General features: G+C 41.9%; 1 protein-coding gene across 2 annotated transcripts in view; it reads right to left on the bottom strand.

Annotated features, from left to right (window-relative positions):
• ATP11A (ATPase phospholipid transporting 11A) overlaps nucleotides 1–24,391 on the bottom strand; it is a 231,298-nt gene that overhangs the window by 27,288 nt on the left and 179,619 nt on the right. For both annotated transcript variants that reach the window (XM_084616791.1, XM_084616792.1), the window contains exons 19-24: nucleotides 23,309–23,560; nucleotides 21,323–21,497; nucleotides 19,831–19,933; nucleotides 19,424–19,569; nucleotides 8,377–8,436; nucleotides 2,219–2,346 (exon numbers count right to left, since the gene is read on the bottom strand). In XM_084616791.1, the coding sequence (XP_084472917.1) occupies nucleotides 2,219–2,346; nucleotides 8,377–8,436; nucleotides 19,424–19,569; nucleotides 19,831–19,933; nucleotides 21,323–21,497; nucleotides 23,309–23,560 (864 nt within the window). The remainder of the gene's footprint in view (nucleotides 1–2,218; nucleotides 2,347–8,376; nucleotides 8,437–19,423; nucleotides 19,570–19,830; nucleotides 19,934–21,322; nucleotides 21,498–23,308; nucleotides 23,561–24,391) is intronic.

Raw genomic sequence — 24,391 nt, 5'->3', positions numbered from 1 at the left:
CGCACCACTCACCTCTGCAAGAAACAAGGAACTCACTGATGGAATTAGATCCAGCAAAGAGAATATTTAAGGAAAAAGGAGCGAGAAACTGCAGCTATCAGTCTCTCTTTCCCCTCAAAAGAAAAGTTTATAAATAGATATATAGTGTGTTTTGTTTCTAGGAATCTGCTGTCCTCCACAGATGGAGGCATTAAACAATACTAAACGAATACGTTTTTTTCCACTCTGTAGGGCAATAATTTTCTACTATAATTCTGAACTTCTGTCCAAGATTGTACATGATCTACAGAGTTTATCCAGCTATTGAAATATATATATTAGGGCTGCGAAGCAATTACAAAAATTAATTGCGATTAATCACACTGTTAAACAATAATAGAACACCATTTATTTAAATATTTTTGGATGTTTTCTACCTTTTCAAAGATATTGATTTCATTTATAACAGAGTACAAAGTGTACACTTCTCACTTTATATTTATTTTTATTACAAATACTTGCACTGCAAAAAACAAAATAAACAGTATTTTTCAATTCACCTAATACAAATACTGTAGTGCAATCTCTTTATCATGAAAGTTGAACTTACAAATGTAGAATTATGTACAAAAAATAACTGCATTCAAAGATAAAACAATGTAAAACTTTAGAGCCTACAAGTCCATTCAGTCCTACTTCTTGTTCAGCCAGTTGCTCAGACAAACAAGGTTTTTTACATTTGCAGGAGATAATGCTGCCCACTTCTTGTTCACAATGTCACCTGAAAGTGAGAACAGGTGTTCACATCGCACTGCTGTAGCTAGCATTGCAAGATATTTACATGTCAAATGTGCTAAAGATTCATATGTCCCTTCATGCTTCAACCACCATTCCAGAGGACATACGTCCATGCTGATGACGGGGTTCTGCTCAATAACCATTCAAAGCAGTGCAGACCGATGCATGTTCATTTTTATCATCTGAATCAAATGCCACCAGGAGAACGCTGATTTTCTTTTTTGGTGATTTGGGTTCTGTAGTTTCCGCATGGGAGTGCTGTTCTTTTTTGATCTCTGAAAGCATGCTCCACACCTTGGCCCTCTCAGATTTTGGAAGGCACTTCAGATTCTGAAACCTTGGTTTGAGTGCTATAGCCAGCTTTAGAAATCTCACATTGGTACCTTCTTTGCGTTTTGTCACATCTGCAGTGAAAGTGTTCTTAAAATGAACATGTGCCGAGTCATCATCCAAGACTACTATAACATGAAATATATGGCACAATGCGCATAAAATAGAGCCAGAGACATACAATTCTCCCGCAAGGAGTTCAGTCACAAATTTAATTAACGCATTATTTTTTTAATGAGCATCAGCAGCATGGAAGCATGTCCTCTGGAATGGTGGCCGAAGCATGAAGAGGCATCCGAATGCTTAGCATATCTGGCACATAGGTACCTTGCAATGCCGGCTACAAAAGTGCCATGTGAACGCCTGTTCTCACTTTCTGTTGACATTATAAATAAGAAATGGACAGCATTATCTCCCATAAATGTAAACAAACTTGTTTGTCAGGGCGATTGGCTGAACGAGAAGTAGGACTGAGTGGACTTGTAGGATCTAAAGATTTACATTGTTTTGTTTTTGAGTGCAGTTACATAACCAAAAAAAATCTACATTTGTAAGTTGCATTTGCACGATAAAGAGATTGCATTATGGTATTGTATGAGGTGAACTGAAAAATACTGTTTCTTTTGTTTATCATTTTTACAGTGCAAATATTTGTAATAAAAATAATATAAAGTGAACAGTGTATACTTTGTATTCTGTGTTGTAATTGAAATCAATATATTTGAAAAGGTAGAAAAACAGCCAAAATATTTAATAAATTTCAATTGGTATTCTATTGTTTACCAGTGCAATTAAAACTGCGATTAATCACGATTAATTTTTAAAATCGTGATTAATGTTTTTTTAAGTTAATAGCGTGAGTTAACTGTGATTAATCAACAGCCCTAAACATATATATGCTGTATAGTATACTATATACATCCGGTCATTTCCAAAATATTTACAGAACTACCATCTCAGGTGCAGCGCATTTAATTGTTAGAGGATGTTGAATTTCTTATATTGTGCACAATGGAAAAGGTAAACGCTAAAGGTATTTTGGAGACACATTCCAAAAAAGACAGTCTACAAATGAATAGCCAAACATTTTGGGCTAAATGATTACCTTTACCTGTACAGTGAAGGTTCTCTCTTGAGCATGTCTGTACTGACATGTTGTTCCATTAGACTGTACAAGAGGATAGGAAGAGATGTGAAGCTGATATTGTATAGTGTTAGATACGCAGTATCATACAAAGGCTGCAGATGGAAAAAAGAGTTACATTAACCAGTTATATTTTCAAACACAATACACCATATTATGCTTGATTTAACGGGAGAACGTTGTCTTGTTTAAAGCCATAAAAGCACATTCCTTAAAACGAAGACAAATTCCACATAACATCCTTGGATGACAGCTTTTGAGATAGGATAAAAGTCAGTTTTCACCCAGGTTCCTCTGGGCAAACAAGTCTATCAAAATTTGACCTGACAATAGTCAGTGGCCGCCTCACAATGTTTCAGCTGTGCAAAGGAGCTGTAAAGCTACCCTAGCTGGACAACTGATTCCTCTGGTGGAGGAAATCTCTGTCAGGCATAGCCAGCTCCACTCCACCCCCTTTTCACTCACCCAATGTAGGGCAGAGTTCAGGTGTAATGGCTGGAGTGTTGTTACATTCCAGTAATCCTCAGATGCCATAATGGTCACTTGTGGGGCTGTAGCTAGCAAGTTTAAGCTAAAGCGGCTCTAGAGAACAGCTTGAATAGGGGGATCAAATCAGCTCCTTGACAACATAAGGGAATGGGTATGAACCAAACTTTTTCTCCCCTTCTCCCTGTTCTGGGTCTTATTCTAGGTACATAACGTTTATCATCAACAACAAACCTATTCCTTACCCCTATAAAGTGGGGTTTTTTTCCAGACCCTGCCTCATGATCAACCTATGCCCTGAAACATGTGCACTGAAAATCCTTACTACAAAGGCTTCTCTTAAAAAAAAGTAGTGTTATTTTTCATGAAAAAGAATGGCAAATTTTGCAGTCAAAGTTCATGAACACATGCTTTAACATCTAGTATTAGCCAGAGAGTGCTTTGCAAAATGCTAGATAGGTTTCAGCGCATCCCTAAAATTAACCCAAACTCCATGTTGTTAAGCTCAGTAGAGCTTTACTGGGAAAATCTTTGACAAAGGTCCGGTCTCCTTTTCTTCCAAGTTCCTGAATTTGTTTTCATCTCCCTTACTTCATGGGAGGAGTGACAAGGAGCCTTCCATACAACTTAGATAGCTGAGAACAGCCGAGGAGGAGCAAAGAAACAAGAATTTAGAAGAAAGAGGACCTTGCCATCCCCCAAGAATGCCTTATTTTTTTTTCTTTTGGAGAATTAGGTCCCTTTTCCTTAAACTGGTGTGTTTATTTTCCCTTCTCCCACCACGGATTTCCACGGTGTGGGCATCTGCATGCTCAGCCTGAGAGGCCCCCCAGATCAGGACAGCAGCCTTCTGCACTTTCACCCCTGCCTCAAAAGACAAACTGCTTGTTCACACCCACACCTTTTAGATTTTCCTCTATCCATGCTCTGTGAGCAAAAAAAAATCGATGAAAAGATTGAACTGCATGTTTTCCATAGAGATTTTGCTTTCCACAGCTAACTCTCAGTTTTGCTTTTTCCATTAAGTCTTTGACTCAGAAAATAACGTGGGTTTTCTGATAATTCATCAAATTCATTTCAGTAACAGTCACGAGAGCTCTTGAAAGCCACACTAACCAAAGGTAATAGCCTTCTTTAGTGACAGCTGTAAGCTAAACTAACAGCTTTCCCAGCCTACTTGGTCCAGTAAGCCCTGGTCTACACTAGGACTTTAGGTCGAATTTAGCAGCGTTAAATCGATTTAAACCTGCACCCGTCCACACAGTGAAGCCCTTTAATTCGACTTAAAGGGCTCTTAAAATCGATTTCCTTACTCCACCCCTGACAAGTGGATTAGCGCTTAAATCGACGTTCCCAGCTCGAATTTGGGGTACTGTGGACACAATTCGATGGTATTGGCCTCCGGGAGCTATCCCAGAGTGCTCCATTCTGACCGCTCTGGACAGCACTCTCAACTCAGATGCACTGGCCAGGTAGACAGGAAAAGAACCGCGAACTTTTGAATCTCATTTCCTGTTTGGCCAGCGTGGCAAGCTGCAGGTGACCATGCAGAGCTCATCAGCACAGGTGACCATGATGGAGTCCCAGAATCGCAAAAGAGCTCCAGCATGGACCGAACGGGAGGTACGGGATCTGATCGCTGTTTGGGGAGAGGAATCCGTGCTATCAGAACTCCGTTCCAGTTTTCGAAATGCCAAAACCTTTGTGAAAATCTCCCAGGGCATGAAGGACAGAGGCCATAACAGGGACCCGAAGCAGTGCCGCGTGAAACTGAAGGAGCTGAGGCAAGCCTACCAGAAAACCAGAGAGGCGAACAGCCGCTCTGGGTCAGAGCCCCAAACATGCCGCTTCTATGATGAGCTGCATGCCATTTTAGGGGGTTCAGCCACCACTACCCCAGCCGTGTTGTTTGACTCCTTCAATGGAGATGGAGGCAATACGGAAGCAGGTTTTGGGGACGAAGAAGATGAGGAGGAGGAGGAGGAGGTTGTAGATGGCTCACAGCAAGCAAGCGGAGAAACCGGTTTTCCCGACAGCCAGGAACTGTTTCTCACCCTAGACCTGGAGCCAGTACCCCCCGAACCCACCCAAGGCTGCCTCCTGGACCCAGCAGGCGGAGAAGGGACCTCTGGTGAGTGTACCTTTTAAAATGCTATACATGGTTTAAAAGCAAGCATGTGAAAGGATTACTTTGCCCTGGCATTTGCGGTTCTCCTAGATGTAGTCCTAAAGCCTTTGCAAAAGGTTTCTGGGGAGGGCAGCCTTATTTCGTCCTTCATGGTAGGACACTTTTATCACTCCAGGCCAGTAACACATACTCGGGAATCACTGTAGAACAAAGCATTGCAGTGTATGTTTGCTGGCATTCAACCAAAATCCGTTCTTTCTCTCTCTGTGTTATCCTCAGGAGAGTGAGATATAATTCATGGTCACCTGGTTGAAATAGGGTGCTTTTCTTCAGGGACACATTCCTGCTGGGCTGTTTGCCTGTGGCTGAACAGAAATGTTCCCTGCTGTTAGCCACGGGGAGGGGGGAGGGTTGAGGGGGTAGTCACGCGGTGGGAGGAGGCAAAATGCGACCTTGTAACGAAAGCACATGTGCTATGTATGTAATGTTAACAGCAAGGTTTACCCTGAAAGAGTGTAGCCACTGTTTTATAAAATGTGTGTTTTTAAATACCGCTGTCCCTTTTTTTTTCTCCACCAGCTGGATGTGTTTCAATGATCACAGGATCTTCTCCTTCCCAGAGGCTAGTGAAGCTTAGAAAGAAAAAAAAACGCACTCGAGATGAAATGTTCTCCGAGCTAATGCTGTCCTCCCACACTGACAGAGCACAGACGAATGCGTGGAGGCAAATAATGTCAGAGTGCAGGAAAGCACAAAATGACCGGGAGGAGAGGTGGAGGGCTGAAGAGAGTAAGTGGCGGGCAGAAGACAGGGCTGAAGCTCAAATGTCGCGGCAGCGTGATGAGAGAAGGCAGGATTCAATGCTGAGGCTGCTGCAGGACCAAACCAGAATGCTCCAGTGTATGGTTGAGCTGCAGCAAAGGCAGCTGGAGCACAGACTGCCACTGCTGCCCCTCTGTAACCAACCGCCCTCCTCCCCAAGTTCCATAGCCTCCACACCCAGACGCCCAAGAACGCGGTGGGGGGGCCTCCGGCCAACCAGCGACTCCACAACAGAGGATTGCCCAAAAAAAAGAAGGCTGTCATTCAATAAATTTTAAAGTTGTAAACTTTTAAAGTGCTGTGCTTAATGTGCTGTGTGGCATTTTCCTTCCCTCCTCCACCACCCCTCCTGGGATACCTTGGTAGTCATCCCCCTATTTGTGTGATGAATGAATAACGAATGCATGACTGTGAAGCAGCAATGACTTTATTGCCTCTGCAAGCGGTGATTAAAGGGAGGAGGGGAGGGTGGTTAGCTTACAGGGAAGTAGAGTGAACCAAGGGGCGGGGGGTTTCATCAGGGAGAAACAAACAGAACTTTCACACTGTAGCCTGGCCAGTCATGAAACTGGTTTTCAAAGCTTCTCTGATGCGTGCCGCGCCCTCCTGAGCTCTTCTAACCGCCCTGGTGTCTGGCTGCGCGTAACCAGCAGCCAGGCGATTTGCCTCAATCTCCCACCCCGCCATAAACGTCTCCCCCTTACTCTCACAGATATTGTGGAGCACACAGCAAGCAGTAATAACAGTGGGAATATTGGTTTCGCTGAGGTCTAAGCGAGTCAGTAAACTGCACCAGCGCGCCTTTAAACGTCCAAATGCACATTCTACCACCATTCTGCACTTGCTCAGCCTGTAGTTGAACAGCTCCTGACCACTGTCCAGGCTGCCTGTGTACGGCTTCATGAGCCATGGCATTAAGGGGTAGGCTGGGTCCCCAAGGATACATATAGGCATTTCAACATCCCCAACAGTTATTTTCTGGTCTGGGAAGAAAGTCCCTTCCTGCAGCTTTTGAAACAGACCAGAGTTCCTGAAGATGCGAGCGTCATGCACCTTTCCCGGCCATCCCACGTTGATGTTGGTGAAACGTCCCTTGTGATCCACCAGAGCTTGCAGCACTATCGAAAAGTACCCCTTGCGGTTTATGTACTCGCCGGCTTGGTGCTCTGGTGCCAAGATAGGGATATGGGTTCCGTCTATAGCCCCACCACAGTTAGGGAATCCCATTGCAGCAAAGCCATCCACTATGACCTGCACATTTCCCAGGGTCACTACCCTTGATATCAGCAGATCTTTGATTGCGTGAGCTACTTGCATCACAGCAGCCCCCACAGTAGATTTGCCCACTCCAAATTGATTCCCAACTGACCGGTAGCTGTCTGGCGTTGCAAGCTTCCACAGGGCTATCGCCACTCGCTTCTCAACTGTGAGGGCTGCTCTCATCCTGGTATTCATGCGCTTCAGGGCAGGGGAAAGCAAGTCACAAAGTTCCATGAAAGTGCCCTTACGCATGCGAAAGTTTCGCAGCCACTGGGAATCGTCCCAGACCTGCAACACTATGCGGTCCCACCAGTCTGTGCTTGTTTCCCGAGCCCAGAATCGGCGTTCCACAGCATGAACCTGCCCCATTAGCACCATGATGCATGCATTGGCAGGGCCCATGCTTTCAGAGAAATCTGTGTCCATGTCCTGATCACTCACGGGACCGCGCTGACGTCGCCTCCTCGCCCGGTATCGCGTTGCCATGTTCTGGTGCTGCATATATTGCTGGATAATGCGTGTGGTGTTTAATGTGCTCCTAATTGCCAAAATGAGCTCAGCGGCCTCCATGCTTGCCTTGGTATGGCGTCTCCGCACAGAAAGAAGGCGCGGAACGATTGTCTGCCGTTGCTCTGACGGAGGGAGGGGCGACTGACGACACGGCTTACAGGGTTGGCTTCAGGGAGCTAAAATCAACAAAGGGTGTGCCTGTACATCAAGGAGTATTTCAGGCAGGACTGCACGGAGGGTTCCAATAAGAAATGGTGCACCTAAGTTATCGTTCTTATTGGAACAAGGAGGTTAGCCTGGCCTCTGATTGATACATGGCTAGATTAACCTCGCTGCGCCTTCTCTGTGACTGACTGCAGTGTGATCTAGATAGGGGAGGAGGAAAATGAGTCCAAAACAAATCTGGTCTATGTCTTGTTCTGACCCACTCCATCGATCCTTTACATCTTTGGCTGGCAGCAGACAAAAAAGGCGCGAAATGATTGTCTGCCCTTGCTTTCACGGGGGGAGGGAGGGTGGGAACGGGGTCCTGACGACATGTACCCAGAACCACCTGCGACAATGTTTTTTGCCGCATCAGGCATTGGGATATCAACCCAGAATTCCAATGGGCAGCGGAGACTGCGGGAACTGTGGGATAGCTACCCACAGTGCAACGCTCCAGAAGTCGACGCTTGCCTCGGTACTGTGGAAGCGCTCCGCCGAGTTAATGCACTTAATGCACTTTAGAGCATTTTCTGTGGGGACACACACACTCGAATATATAAAACCGATTTCAAAAAAACCGACTTCTATAAATTCGACCTAATTTCGTAGTGTAGACATACCCTAAGAATATACAACAGCCCAACGCTTTTAGTTAAAAAAGGCCAAAGAGAAGGTTTTACACAAAGCAGAAAAATTAAAATGACTGACTAACCTGTTGTGAAAACCCACAGAAGAACTGGTATAAAAACTGAGGAAAAATGAAGCAGACATTCTGGAAGACAAAGTGAGAGTTATCAAGTGATGCATCAACAACATATATCATGCATTATTACAACCATGTATATTATAATATTGTATAATACTAATTGTACTGTACACAGAATACAGAAAATACCGTGACAGATTTATAGAAATAGGGCATTCACATTCTCCTTTTACATTAGCACAGACAAACACAATTTTGAAAGAAAAACTATAAGTACTCTATCAAGTTGGAGGGAAATGAGATGCTACCCGGGGGTGGGTGGGCACAGAAGACAGAAAGAGGAAATTAAGGTCATATCAACAATGGGATTCAGGTAAACTAGTTTCTGATATACGGTGGCCAGTCAGTGTGGACATAAACAGTAAAATGGGTTTCTCCATCCACACTGGTCAACTGAACTTAGAAACTGATTTAAGTAAGAATTATGTTAACTTTTAAAACACTGTTCCTCAGACTTGATTTAAAAGGCCACTGTATATGGAGCCTAAAAGATGGGTGGGGGGGCGGAGGGTAGAGGAGGAGGAGGGAGTTGCTGGAATACATAAGGGAATAAAGATTAAAGAAAAAATGAAAATTTTATTTGTGACCGTATTAAAGATCACACAGTGCATATAAATAAAAGCTGTTCTGCCTCAGAGTTTGGTGACAATGATACTCCTGAGATCATTCTGCACCAAAAAAATTAGAATTCTATACACAATATTTTAAAATTCTGCAAAATTCTGCAAATTTTATTTGACAATGAAGGGTTAAAATCCATTGCTGATGTAATAACCTGGTATATGGATTTGTGTACAGGCCCAAAGTCCTGAGTTTGGTCAAAAGGTCAAAGGCCTAGCAATAGCTAAGAGAAAGCAGAATAACCAAAAGATAACTTTGCTTTTGCTAAGATATGCCTGGTCAGCAAAATGCCAGATGTTGGGGGCAATAATTGTGTCTTATTCAAAGTTACAAATAGAACAAAGAAGTCCTGTTTCTGTTGTGTTAGTTTCTTGTGTAGGTAGATGTTCTTCCCACACATCCAACCTTGAGTTTATAAAAGGTTCAAGCATGTCAGTATAAGATATGGCCTCCTCCAACATCCCTTTCCCAGGAACCAATGCCTGCCTTAAAACACAAATGAACAACTTGAAAGACAATTTTTATTGCCATATACTTTCACTGTTTCTTTGCTTTTACCCCTAGATATGTATCTATTGGACAATCAAAGGAGTTACTTCATTCCTATAAACCCCAAATAAAAATTCAACATATATATTTTATACAAATACATTTATTAAAGTACTAATTAAATGTTAAATGTTAATTTGTGAACTTGAGACCATGGGCAGAGACATTATGTAACCTTTAACCATTGGCTACTGTGCTATCATGTCTTACTGCTAAACCTATCCGGGGAAATGGGACTGCCTACCCGTCACTTTCCCCGCCGATGGAAAATCCATATATTCCATTGTAATCAACTGTTTGACAGTGTCTCTAAGCCTAAAAAGCGAGGTGACACTCCGTCAGCACTGTACGTAATAAACTCCTGTGCTTGACCTCTACACGGTGTGAATTTATGTCCTTCCATTTGGGGGATCGTCCTGGATTCAGGCTTTTGAGCTAATTGAGGATCTGAGACTGAAATCCAAGGAGGTGAGTATGTTTACTTTACCACCTCATTAGGCCAGGGATAGAAGTCTCTCATCCCCTTTCAAACACATCTTGTTTCTGCTTTTTAAATTTAAGTGTGAAGGAACTTAGGCACGTGTAGTCCAAGCAGAGGGGTTAAATAAGGGTATCAAAGGGGAGGGAAGACAAGTGCAAAAGGGTCATGTACTGTTTAAACTAAGGGGTATGTTTCGGGGAACTTGAATAAACCACCAGCAAGCGATTGGCCCTGAGTTAAGCCCAGGACCGACTGGGTACGCAAGAGATAGGCAGTGCAAACTGGTGGTCCCATTTCCTCATTGCACGTAACACTGCAAGTCCTAGGGGAGTGCCCCCCCCCGCAGGCATGTAATGTACATGCTTTCGAATAGCACAAAGTCTCCAACCAATAAGGCCGGCAGCTGTGTGTAACTTAAAACCATGCACTATTTAAAAAAAGGGGGGGAGACGGCCTCATAAAAGGCTGTGGAGATTGAGACTACAGCAGAAAAAGGAGAAAAGATAAATCCCGATCAAGGCTGACAGGCTGTAAAGATTGAAACTACGGCATTTAGAGGGGAAAATGCAAGTTCCCAAAAACAAGGTCAGCAGCCGGGGTGAGTAAAAGCCCATGGCATCAAAGGGAGAGGCGATAATCAGCCCTCAAGAATATTTGAAATATAAACATGCCAAAACTCGGCAAACAGCAGCTAAAAAAACAAACTACTCTGCAGCTGGACCAGAGGCGGATCTGGTTACTTGGTGGAATAATTAGAAAAGTGACAAAACAGACAAGGCGGTAATAGTGTTATTGAATATACTCAACATAAAAGAAAAGAAAATGCAATTTTTAAATCTAAAAACCAAGCTCTAAAAAATAAGAGTTTGTGCTTTCAAATGTGTAATTGTCCGGAGATTGGAAAAGATCCCAGAGCAAACGAATTACATTCACCATGCCTAAAACACGCTTCCAGACTGGGAGGGGGGAGAGCCCACTCCCAGCATTTGTTAGCCAACTGCATCACCAATTAACTATGTGTGAAAAAACTCAGCAGCACAAAGCAAAGGGGAGGAATCCAACCCTCCTCCATACATTTCTTCATGTGAAAGGCCAAATTTAAGCACCCACAAAGATAATAAAGGAGCATCACAAGGATTAATTGCCCAAGGGGAGCAAGTACAGCGTATGGCTCCAATCAAGACGCAGTTAAGGAGGTTCAGAAATGTTAATGCGGAGGGTGAACCAGTAAGGAGACTCAGAACAGAAACAACTAAAATCTACCATCCCTTCACCCCCCAGGAAAAACAGGCATTACTATCTGATTTACCCAAACTCAAACATGACAACAAAAATACTGAGTTTTGGGACAAGCTAAATGGCCTGGCTAAAATACACAGCCTCCACAGGAAGGATGTTCATATCCTGGCCAAGTGTAAATGCCCCAGGAATGTGTGGGACAACTTGAAAGATAAATGGAAGATGGGGCACTGGGCTAAAAATCATAACCCCAACCCTGCGGGAGGGGATCAGGCCGGAGAACCAGCAGGAATTCCAAACCCAGATGCAGGCAGTGTAACAGAATTCAGAAATGCACTATCTGCTGTTCTAGGAGCCCAGACCACTAACTGGGGGGCTCTGCAATCAGTGGTTCAGCAGAAGGGGGAGTCTGCCATGTCTTATGCTGAAAAGAAATGGAATGCATTTCAAGCTTATTCAGGTCTGGAGAATATAACATCCCAAAACCATGATGTATTCCTCCTAAAGGAAGGGGCAGTCTGCAAACCACCAAGTGGTCCTGGCATTAGGCACCTCAGTGGGAGAAACACACTCAGCAGTAATGAAAAGGGACACAGAAGTAGAAAACAGAAAAAAGAGGAAGGTAGCAGCAACCATCCCCTCTCAGGAAATGACAGCAGTTCATGCAATCAGAACCATTACTTGCTTCACGTGCAATAAGCCTGGACATCTGGCACGTAATTGTAAAAATAAAATCAAAACATGCAGCAATTGTAAAAGGAGCGGCCACATAAAGGAAGACTGCTTCCACCCCAGGGGGGAGAGGGGGCGTAAGGAGGGCCAGTGCCAAACAAGCAAAATAAAACTGATACAACTAGTACCCAAAAACAAAAAAACAAATCCAGGAGTTGCTCAAACTACTGGCTAGCAAATAGGTATCTGCGGCCTCTGTGGCTGGATCCGAAAGTGACCCCAGGATGTTTCTTAACGCACGAGTGGGGGGCCAACCGTGCAACAATTTTGATAAACATAGGAGCCTCGGTATCGATAACCAGCCAAAATCTCCCCCTCACCCGTCGAACCATATAAATTAAAGGAGTGGCAGAGGGAAGATTAAAAGGAACCGTAAGCCAGCCAGTAGAAATAAAATTTAAAAATATGGTCACAGTCAGTCAAATCTGGATTTGCCCCAAGCAGGAAGACACAATTTGCAGCACAGATCTCCTTAAGGAGCTCGGGGGAGCAATCAACCCCAGAGGCAGCTGTACTGAATGGGCCGGAGGGTCCAAACAGGAGAGATTATCTCAAAATATAGCCATAATTGCCAAGAGTAAGGCAATAATACAAGAGTGGGGGGAAATCCAGTAAAAACACTGTGTTTTCCTTCACCCTGAAGTGTGGGCAACAGATAAACAAGATTGTGGGCTAGTAAACATGAAGCCTATATCTGTAGAAAGACCAACACATAAAGCCCACAGGCAGTACCCAATGAAACCAAAAACCTTAAAGGCAGTTAAAATTATAGTCACTAATTTAAAAGCTAAACAGGTGATTAGACAAACCACCTCCACAACTAACGCCCCAATTTGGCCCGTCCGAAAGCCAGATGGGACCTGGTAGTTAACTATAGACTACACCTACCTTAACCAGGTGAATCCAAAGGCACACCCTATTGTGGCAAGCCCTGCCACTATTCTTAATTTGCTAAAACCAAAACACTCAGTATTCTCAGTCCTGAATATAGCTATTGAATTTTGGAGTATTCCCCTTGCAAAAGAGAGTCAGGAAAAATTTGCATTTACAGTGGAAGACCAGCACTATACTTGAACCCAAGTACCCCATGGGTTCCATTCTAACTTCCACAGGGCGACGCAGAAGTAATAACACAAGTGCCTTTGGAAGTGGATACTGTAATATTGCAGTATGTAAATAACTTGCTAATTGCCAGTTCAAATAAAAAGGACCATTTAAAAACCCTAAACAAACTGTTTATATATCTTCGCGAGGCAGAATTTAAATTAAGCGCAAAAAAAGCTCAATGGCAACAGCATATCACAGGGAGAAAAAGCACTCACTGTAGACAAAAAAACAGGCAATTTGAGAGTTAAAAAACCATGGACACTTAAGGAAGTCCGAACAGTGCTGGGACTCCGCAATTTCTGCAAAACATATATTTCGGAGTACTCAGAGACAGTAGAACCAATTCAAAGCCTCCCTAGAGGAGGAAAGCCTGTAAATGAGTTAGTAATATGGGGCACAGAAGAAGAGTAGGCATTTAAAAAAATAAAACAGGCTTTAGCCTCTACCCCCAGCCTGGGCTTACCCAATGTGAAAAAGCCATTCCACCTTTACTGCAGCCATCATGAAACTCAATACTCAGCTGTATTAACACAACTTCAGGAAGATAAACAGGGTCTGTAGCATACCTATCTACCTTAAGACCCCCTGTATCCCATGGACTACCGGAACGCGGAGTGCATAGCAACTCTAGATTGCGCTACATGGGCGGTAAAAGCTTGTAAATCATACACTCTCACGGAAAAATTAGTGCTACATACACCCCATACACTTATTAATCTCCTTAATACCAGGTGGCTAAGATCTGTAACAGATGCCCGCAGGCGGCAGTGGGAATCAACATTGTGCTTGCAAAACCCCAACTTCTCTATCGTAAGAAACAAAAAAATAAATGTAGCTGAATGTCTAAACATAGAGGGAGAAGTACACAAATGTCTTATAAATAGGAAAGAGGAAGTGTTGGGGAGAGTTAAAGAAGAGCCATTAGAGAATTCAAATATAATTCTGTATGTAAATAAATCAAGAAAGTATAAAAATGGAGTGCCACACACCGGATGGCCGGTGGTACTCAGTAATGGGACAGTAATAGCATCAGGTCAGATGGAAGGATCAAAGTCAATACAAGGAGCGGAGCTAACAGCCCTCACTAAATGTCTGAGAGTGGGGGAAGGCAAGAAGCTCACTGTATACACAGACAGCAGATATGCATTCGGAGTAGTGCATAACTACATGAATGTGTGGTCACGCAGAGGGTTTATAACAACAACTGGCAAGCCAATTAATAATATGGAGGCAGTTCAAAAACTGACAAAAGCTGCCAAACTACCATCAGAACTGGCAGTAGTAAAGATAAAAGCACATAATAAAATCTCAAGCAAGGAACAAAAGGAAAATTACTGGGAAGATAAACGGGCCAAAAAAATTGCACAAACAAGTCCTATTAAGGTTTGTGCAACTGTAGTGTCAAAAAAGGAAGTGAATTTAAAAAAGCTATATGCAACCATAAGCCCAGAAAAAAAAATGGAAAGAGCAAGGCTGTGTGTATAATAATCACCTCTGGTATGGGCCGGGGGGTAGGGGGGAGGAGCTGGTAGCCCGGGAGTGCATACGGGCTCTGCTGCTCCATGCCATCCACTCTCCAGCTCATCTGGGGTGGAGACAAATAAGAGCTACCCTAAAACACTGGTGGTCGCCCTCTATGAAAAAAAATGCTTTATTATTTCTCAAACCATGTGTAACGTGCGCACAAGTGAATCTGGGTAGAAGAAAAAAGGTGCCTCTAAACTACCAACCATGGCCAAAGGGACAGTGGTAAAATCTGCAAATTAATTTTACTAAACCCTTTGCCACGAAGCAGGGGATACACTTACATTTTGGTAATTATTAACACTTTTACCCGATGGATAGAGGCATTCCCAACCAAGAACTGCACTGCCACAACAGTAGCTCGAATCCTAGCAAAAAAAATAATACCCAGATGGGGTCTGCCCCTGTCAATAAACTCTGACCTCACTTTACAGCTCACTTTACAGGGCGAGTGATGAAAAAGGCATGTAAGGCACTAGAAATAAAGCAAAGATTCCATATACCATACCACCCTGAAAGTTCAGAAATGGTGAAAAAAATAAATAAAACAATAAAAGCAGCCTTAACAAAAGCAGTATTGAATACAGGAGAAGGATGGGCTCGTATGCTCCCTGATGTATTGTATCGAATCAGAGGCAGCAAACAGGCTGACCCAGCTAACGCCCTTTGAGTTAATAACAGAAAGAGCAATAAGAATGCCTAGCACTGTAATCCTCCTGGTGGGGTGGGGTGGGGTCTGGACTTTTTGCAGACAGGCTGCAAAACTACATCAAGGCATTGGACAGAGAGTTAAAGGATTTGTACAACCAAGTTTAAAAAAAAAAATCAAACCCAACTGAATAATAACAGCACTTTAAAGAAACTGGCATTTAAATTTGGAAATTTGGTAATGTGTCACATTTACCCAGAAGTTAAAAAATTTTCAAGCCAAAATGTCAAGGCCCAATAAGGGTCCTTCTAACTACTAATACATGTGCAAAGATTGGGGGAAAATTGGGAACATTTTGAAGGCACCAAAATCAGTTAAAATTGTTTAAATCAGCATCTGTCAATACTAACAATGTTTCCACAAGTGTCTCGACAGGTAAACAAAAGGAAGTAAAGGACAAAGAACTAAAGGGTAACCAAAACAACCAGAGTGACTAGGGGAAGGCTCCTGCTGTGGCTCCTGCAGTCCCTGTGGTGCATAAAAAAAAAAAAAAAGCAAGTAGTGTGCCATGTGAAAAGAAGGAATGAAAATGGGTCACCAACCCCCCTCCTTCAGGTTTGCTTCGCTTTAATTGCCACACTAAAAAAACACTTAGCTTTTGCAAAACACACGCAATGGCCAATAAACAAGTCTGGCCAGAGATAAAGATGGCACTACAGTTAGGACATGAGCACACAATAAAACGTAAAAAGGTCCAAACAAAATCATACACTGATGCTCATAATAAACAGGGAGACTAGTAACATCACAATTTTAATAACAGCTAACTGCCCTGTTATTCGCTGGTGTCAGGTGCCAGAGATCATGGAGTTTAATGAAGGCATTTGAAAAAAATCATGACAGTGCATAAGCTACCCCTTCAAGCAGAGTAACACCCTTAAACAATGCTGTGGCCCTCTTAGAGGGACAGTGCCTATACTTAATGTAACTAGTGTCCAAATTACCTTTAAAGGGGGCCAGCTGCGTCCCACTACTGAAGGGGACTACAAGGTCCTGGGTTATCCCTCATTTAAACACAATTACATGGCATATTGCCACAATGGCTTGGAAGAAAATACACAAACCTCAATACTGGAATTTGTGTGGAATTTTGTGAAAAAACCCCCCCCAAACACTCGTAAAAAATCATGTGCCAATTATACTAACATGGTACCAAAATAAAGGCCCTGGAGGAGAGCTGTTGAAGAGCAAAACAAACTTTGGCCGCACCACACAGGGAATTGTAACAGATTTCCTTAATGGGCGGGTCCACCCAGCCCTTATAAAAGTGGTGGAACCCTATCTCTCCAGTACCCCTCCATGGGTATGGGGAAACAAAAAAAATCAATAAAAGTCCAAAACCAGTTTGAACAGGTCACAGTATACTCTTCAACCTTTTGGTACCTCTGGGCATCCCTCATTTACAGCAAGCCAGGATGGTGACCTCCCTGCCAGTATGGAGGAGGGGTCATGTTATTAAAATAGAAGGTGTTGCATACTCCGAGGTCACTGGAAAAGCATTGTATCCTAGTGAATGTTGCACCCACTCTAAGAAGAAAATTTTGTGTACTTGCCCATATAATATTCTAACGACTCTGTCTAGGTTCAAAGTGGCCATCACTAAAAAACTGGCGCACATGGAGCTGGTACAAATAAACGGTACCTACTGGTGTGTAACTGCCCCAAACCACTCCATAAAGCTAAATAAAAAGCCCTGCCCCTCAAGGCACCCATCCGTGTGCACGACAGTTCCCCAAAGGGCAACCCTGACTGTTAACAGGACGCAGCTCCACCATACTCTGCCAATAATGGGTAACCTAACATAAAATCCGGAATGTCACTACGGCAGTAAGTATCTAAAGGAGGATCTACAGGCCCTGCAGGCAAAAATCAAGGAGTTGGCGGCCAAGGCCCAGAGGGTCTAAGGTACACCCTAATAGGAAAAACTGTGGACCAGGCCAATGTAAAGTACTTGAAGGCGTGGAACCAGGCAGTAGAGGTTAGAGAAAGCAGAATAACTGAAAAACAACTTTGCTTTTGCTAATATATGCCTGGTCAGCAAAACGCCAGATGTTGGGGGCAATAATTGTGTCTTATTCAAAGTTGCAAATAAAACAAAGAAGCCCTGTTTCTCTTGTGTTAGTTTCTTCTGTAGGAAGATATTCTTCCCACACATCCAACCTTGAGTTTATAAAAGGTTCAAGCATGTCAGTATATGATATGGCCTCCTCCCAGCTCCCTTTCCCAGGGACCAATGCCTGCCTTAAAACACAAATGAACAACTTGAAAGACAATCTTATTCCCATATACTTTCACTGTTCCTTTGCTTTTACCCCTAGATATGCATCTGTTGGACAATCAAAGGAGCTACTTCATTCCTATAAACCCCAAATAAAAATTCAACATATATATTTTATACAAATACATTTATTAAAGTACTAATTAAATGTTAAATGTTAATTTGTGAACTTGAGACCATGGGCGAAGACATTATGTAACCTTTAACCATTGGCTACTGTGCTATCATGTCTTGCTGCTAAACCTATCTGGGAAAGTGGGACTGCCTACCTGTCACTTTCCCCGCTCATGGAAAATCCATATATTCTATTGTAATCCATTGATTAACAGTGTCTCTAAGCCTTATAAGCGAGGTGACACTCCATAAGCGCTGTACGTAATAAACTCCTGTGCTTGACCTCTACACGGTGTGAATTTATGTTCTTCAGACAAATAAATGTGGAGGCTCCAGCTTGGCATTGGGGACACCAGACCACTGGCTGCACAGAGATGGGAGATCACTCTAGAGCCTCCCCTGCCTGGGACACAGACTCATCTGGTTGGGGTTCGGTGTGGTGAGGATCCAGGTGGCTCGTTGGGGTGGTCCAGGTGTAGGGGGAGTGGGGCTCATTGGGGGCTTCTCAGTGTGTGGGGGGTGAGGCTCAGTGGGAGGGTCTGGGTACGAGGGGTCTGGATGCACGGAGTTTGGGTGGATGGAGGAGCAGCTCCCTGTACAGAGATCCCTCCCCTTGTGGCTGAGGAGTGATGCATGCAGGCAGCAGGGGAAAGGGAGGAGTTTGCAATGCTTCATAGAATCATAGAATATCAGGGTTGGAAGGGACCCCAGAAGGTCATCTAGTCCAACCCCTGCTCGAAGCAGGACCAATTCCCAGTTAAATCATCCCAGCCAGGGCTTTGTCAAGCCTGACCTTAAAAACCTCTAAGGAAGGAGATTCTACCACCTCCCTAGGTAACGCATTCCAGTGTTTCACCACCCTCATAGTGAAAAAGTTTTTCCTAATATCCAATCTAAACCTCCCCCACTGCAACTTGAGACCATTACTCCTCGTTCTGTCATCTGCTACCATTGAGAACAGTCTAGAGCCATCCTCTTTGGAACCCCCTTTCAGGTAGTTGAAAGCAGCTATCAAATCCCCCCTCATTCTTCTCTTCTGCAGACTAAACAATCCCAGCTCCCTCAGCCTCTCCTCATAAGTCATGTGTTCTAGACCCCTAATCATTTTTTTGCCCTTCGCTGGACTCTCTCCAATTTATCCTGCAGCCAGGGGAGAAATCTGGGAATAGGTCTGACTCGGCCCCAGATGCTGTACAGGGGAAGAAGAAATCCTGTTCTCCCCAGCCCAGATGGGACTAGCACCTGAGTCCGGTGCAGAGTAGGAGCCACCCGTTGGGTCTTTCCCAGTCCCGCCTCCTGTCCCACAGTGATTTACTTCTCTGCTGGCTGCCCTGGGCAGCCGAAACATACTGCTGGGGAGGGTTGCATGACTGCTCTTGTGGCTTCCCTTTGCTTCCCCATCAGAAAGTCATTTTTCTTCAGGGAAACAAAGAAGTATGTGGGGGGACATAAATTCTGTGCATGCACAGTGGCACAGAATCCCGCCCCGGAGTACAATGAGCAAACGACCTGGGGATTTGTATCTAGGAGTCAACAGACTTTCTGTGGAATTACAGCATTTTCTACAGTTGAGGGTACCTATTACATATAGTTAGTTAATACCATATGCATATTCGTGGATTACATGAGGTCACCCTACCTTATAAAAGAAGTATTGCACAAGCTCGGATATCCTAACATAATAAAAATGCCCATGAACAAGTAACATTTTTTTCAAATGTTTAAATTTAGGTATTGCATAGTCACTATTTCTTGCAGCTTGGCGGCCTTCTTTCCCCGTGATTCCTGGAAGAAAGAGTCATTAGAAGCTGTTCAGAAAGGTAACAAATTATTTAAAGCATACAAACAAATACTGGCAAAGTTGCAGGGCATGCGGTGATGTTAATTTAATATTATTAGATTTCACTATGCCTTATAATTAGCTGGAGTGTATAAAATATAAAAGGTATCTAAGAAAATGGGGAACTAATTCTTTGAAGCAACCTCTTATTACTTTTTAAATTATATTTATTTCCTTGTAAATTAAAATCTAGACTGCACACTTACCTATACCAACGTGTGCTTCTAGAATCATACTGACATCATTTGCTCCATCACCAATTGCTAATGTGATAGGGTGTTCCTTTGATAATTTAATCAATTTCACGATCTGAAAAAGAACTAGCATTAAAAATCTCTTTCCTGACATGTTTACAGTTTGGTTACTGTGCTGTGAGATGGCACGTGGTGTACAGTTAATTAAATGTAAGCAACATGCTTACTAAGGAAATTCTGTGAAAGTGAAGAAAACCACTTTTGTCCAATTCAATCATTATACATTAAACCCAATAGGTTTTCTTTGGCTAGAAAAACCTGGGGTATGAATAGTCCTCTGGTTTTATAAGTATTATTAGTGCATTTTAAAAGGGGTAGGGGAGAGAGACTGTTGAGGAGACTAATGTAGAAATTATTCAGAAGTTTTGCTTATGCACAGTCATCATCTATAGGCTGTGAAAGCTTTAATTAAAACAATTCCCAAGATATGGACTGTACATTTTCAGTAAAATCCTTTTTAAAAAAAGGTTTTTACCTTCTCAAATGCTTCCAAAGCCAGTAAAGTTGCTTTTCTTTTCTTATTGAATAGTTTTCTTGAATATTAATCTCATGATCATTCCATGACTGGCAAAATGAATATCAAACTTGACAATGAACAAAGATAATAGGGTCCTGTATGTCTTTCTGGATATAGAAGACCAAATATGGGAGCATAGATCTATCCATTTTAACTAGCAAGCATTATAATTTTAATAAACTGGTCTATTCAAACTAAATACTTATACAGACTTCCCCAGGATGAAAAGAAGAGTGACTAAATACATTGATTAGACTAAACGAATATGCATGTGTACTGTATATGAGTACTAAAACAAAGATATGGGGATTCAAGATATTAATGTTCCCATGTTTTGTGTCTTAAATATCAACATGCTTTAACGTTTCCTTCCCTGGAGTTATTAATATTGTTTACAAATTGAACTCCAGGTAAAACAGAGTTTTTAATCTGGGAATATCTACAGAAATGTATATGTTTATGTTAACATCAATGAGCAAACAGGAGTCGGACAGTATTTCAAATAGTTTACACCATCTACCTATTCCATCTGGATTTTACTTCTATTTGTGTTTAAAAAACAAGAACTAACACTCCACAATAATAGGTAACTCATTCTTCCAATAGTATCATGTAGTATGAATAGAAGATGAAGCAATTAGTTCATTAAATATGTTTCATTTACCAGTATGTATCAACCATAAAAGTTGATCATATACATAAATCAAAATCAGGTGCACAGCAGGGTTCTCTTTTAATGTGCCATTATCTAATTGCTTTCTAGCAAAAATTCTCCTCTCATTCTTTTTCTAATTTTTTTATTCCATTTTATAGGATAGAAAAGTAAAAGATAACATTTTAAATTACCATAACATGTCCCAAACAGTAATGACTTTCAATATTTATATAGATGCATAGTTAACAAGTAATTGATCATGAAACACAAACCTGTGCTTTCTGCAAAGGTGCCATTCGACAGCATAACACTGCACTGCAGTTCCTGCAAATTTCAAGAAAGAGCTCTCTATAGTTACCAGAGCTCCCATCTTCTCTAGGTTTCATTATTAATGATAATGCTGCTCCATCAATAATTAAGCCATAATCTTGCATATCAGTTGAAAGTCTGTTGAGGAAGAAAATGCAAGTGAAGAGCTACTGTACAAATATACATATTTTGAGTCTTGATTTGGAAAGAGAAGGTGACAAATTTATTTACCAAAAAGCAACATTAAAAGGGACACTACCAAGGTAAATATATTTAAAGTGAAAATCCTTCTATGCTGTTCCTAGCAAAATATTTTTAAATTCTAGTTTACTTTTGACTCATTCTGCTTATTTACTTTTGCATTTCACCACCTAGCTTGGACAATGAAACTAGATTGATTCCGTTTAATTTATGCTTTGACTTCCATGCACTGTATAATGCTACTGTGTTTGGGTTTCCAACACTGCAAGGGAATGTTCACAACAAAAATGGGGGAAAAACAAGTGGTTTTCAAAAGTCTGTAAACATTTACATATTAATTATAATAGTTATTTTCCCAACACCTCCCTCTGTCTCCACTGCCAATATACAACCTTTTGTTTATCTTTGACAAAAATAAACTGCCTAAGCTACCCATTATAATGATAAATTATTGACATATTAAAAATTTCCCTCACACCTTGAAAACAACAGAAGCATCAAAGTAGCACACTACTGAGTCAGAATTAACTAGAAAATGAGGTATTTATTAAGAGCTGACAATGAGCTTGAATGCTTGACAGGACAATGAAATATTTTCATTCTAGCCTTACACACACAGAATCCCTACAACTAAAATAAAAATAAATAAATAATGTGTTTGATTCACACATATATGAATCAAATGGTACAGAGAAAACCAATGTACAAAGACCTTTGCAATACAAGGTTAAAATAATATACATAAGTGAACACACCCAAACCCTTGACAAGAGAGAGAGAGAGAATTAATATCTAGGAAATAAGAGCCAAGGAAAACCAGTAACCATCAACTCCAAGCAACAAGACCGACATTTGTGCAATACTCTGCCAAAACGTAACAATGCTTGCTAACTGATGCTGTCCCTTTATTACAAACTTATCACTAGGGTGAAATTGCTATTTGTTTTCAAATTAACAAAGAGAACAAAGCAAACATACACGCTGTATTACTAGGTCCAGAAAACCCAGAAACTGATTTCCCCCCAAATTTTCAGACAAACAAACACTTTTAGAGTTTTAACCTTTTGAAGTTTTATTCAGACATTTTCTGATTCCAAATCCCATTTTTCTGACTTTCTGACCATCCTCTCTCCCTTCATGACACATTCTAAACTGATGAAATCAACCACTCTTCCCCAGATCATGGGCAGCTGCCACTTAGCCACCCAACAAACATAATTCAATATTCTCTGGTTCCTCTACCTTCATATTTAAGTCACTAACGTTTCAAGGTTCACATGTGGGCCAAGAGATCCCGCAGTGCGCTTGCTCTGTCCCAGATGCATGTAGGTGTACTCTCAGGCTTCCTTAATTATAGTACACAAAACCTCCTGGCACATGGGCTTATCAGGGAAGTCCCAGAGCACACAAAATATTAATTCAGGAACATACTGTTCATAGTATCTTTTAAAAATAAAAACAATATATTTTTCATAACCATGATTTTTGTCCATGATCTATTTTTAGCAGTGGAATGGTTAAAATAACGTAAGTCACATAACAAGCCCGAGGATGAAGAGTGGAAAGATTTTTGGCACGTAACAAGCCTAAACTAGGTATTAGTTGCTACACAGTAATTCACATTCTGGCAACATAAATTGAGCTACAGTATACTGCTGCCATTGCTGTTCTAACAACCATTTAATTACAGTAATTATGAAATGCCCAACAATTCTTTTCTCAGCCTGAAAGCTGAACTTTCTACATACCCTGAGAAGTTGTCCCTGGTTAAGCTGCCACTGTGCTTTAGGACAGTTTTGCTTAGGTCAAACAATACATCATGTAAACTCTGTTCCTCAATTTTCTTTGTGGTTAGCTCAAGTAGCTGTGTGTTTCTTCTGAAGAGTTTGCAGGCATAGCATGTGGCAGCAGCAGTCTCCATTTTGTCTCCGGTCAGAACCCAAACTTTAATGCCAGCTTTCTGGAGTGCTTCAATAGTGTCAGCAGCTTTTTCTTGCAGCCTGTGGATATCAATTGACAATAAATATTGATAGACTGACTGGAAATGAGAAATTCAGGGTCCTTACTAAAAGGTTTCCATGACACTAACAGTATTTCAGTAAAAGGTTTTAGACACAAGAAGTTTCTAATATGAGGAAAATCATAGCTGGGAATCTGAAAATGCTTAAAGACAAAGATCAGCATGTACTGTATAAGTAATGTGTCTTGCCATTTTCAAGCTACTCAAAGGTTTCTGCTTTCATCTTTATTACTTAAAGAATAGGATGTTTCATCTCACCAGCTCCAGGCCAAGTACAAACACACAACATAGAATCATGGAATCATAGAATATCAGGGTTGGAAGGGACCTCAGGAGGTCATCTAGTCCAACCCCCTGCTCAAAGCAGGACATATCCAGTATCTTCAATTAGTTGTGTTAAAAAAATGAAACATCTAAGTTGCTGGGTGATAAAAGTCAGACACACACATGCCCCTCACAGCACCCAATAAGCATATCTTTTGCTCTCCTCACCAACCCCTAAAGATTCTGCCTTCATTTCCTCAGACTGCCCATCTCAGAGACTTGCTTCTCCATGATCTTCCCTCCAGCAGATGAAGGGTACACAGGAATACCACCCAGCCCTGTCATACATCAGTGATGTTCTCAAAAGTGTGAGATTCCCTTTTTTGTTCCTCTGGGGCTCCACAGCCTTCATAGCCAGAACTAGTGACAAATGAAGAATTCCAAGCAATGTCTTCTGAGCAGACCTAACCTTGCTGAGTTTTGTATCCGCTTTTCCACATGGGTGACAGATTTTATATAAACTCCATAAAAAACAAATTAAAAGAAA

This window comes from Lepidochelys olivacea (genome assembly GCF_965140295.1).
Source record: "Lepidochelys olivacea isolate rLepOli2 genome assembly, chromosome: 1".
Taxonomy (NCBI): Eukaryota; Metazoa; Chordata; order Testudines; family Cheloniidae; genus Lepidochelys; species Lepidochelys olivacea.
The sequence above is the reverse complement of the archived record's forward strand: the minus strand, read 5'-3'. Positions and strand labels throughout refer to the sequence as shown.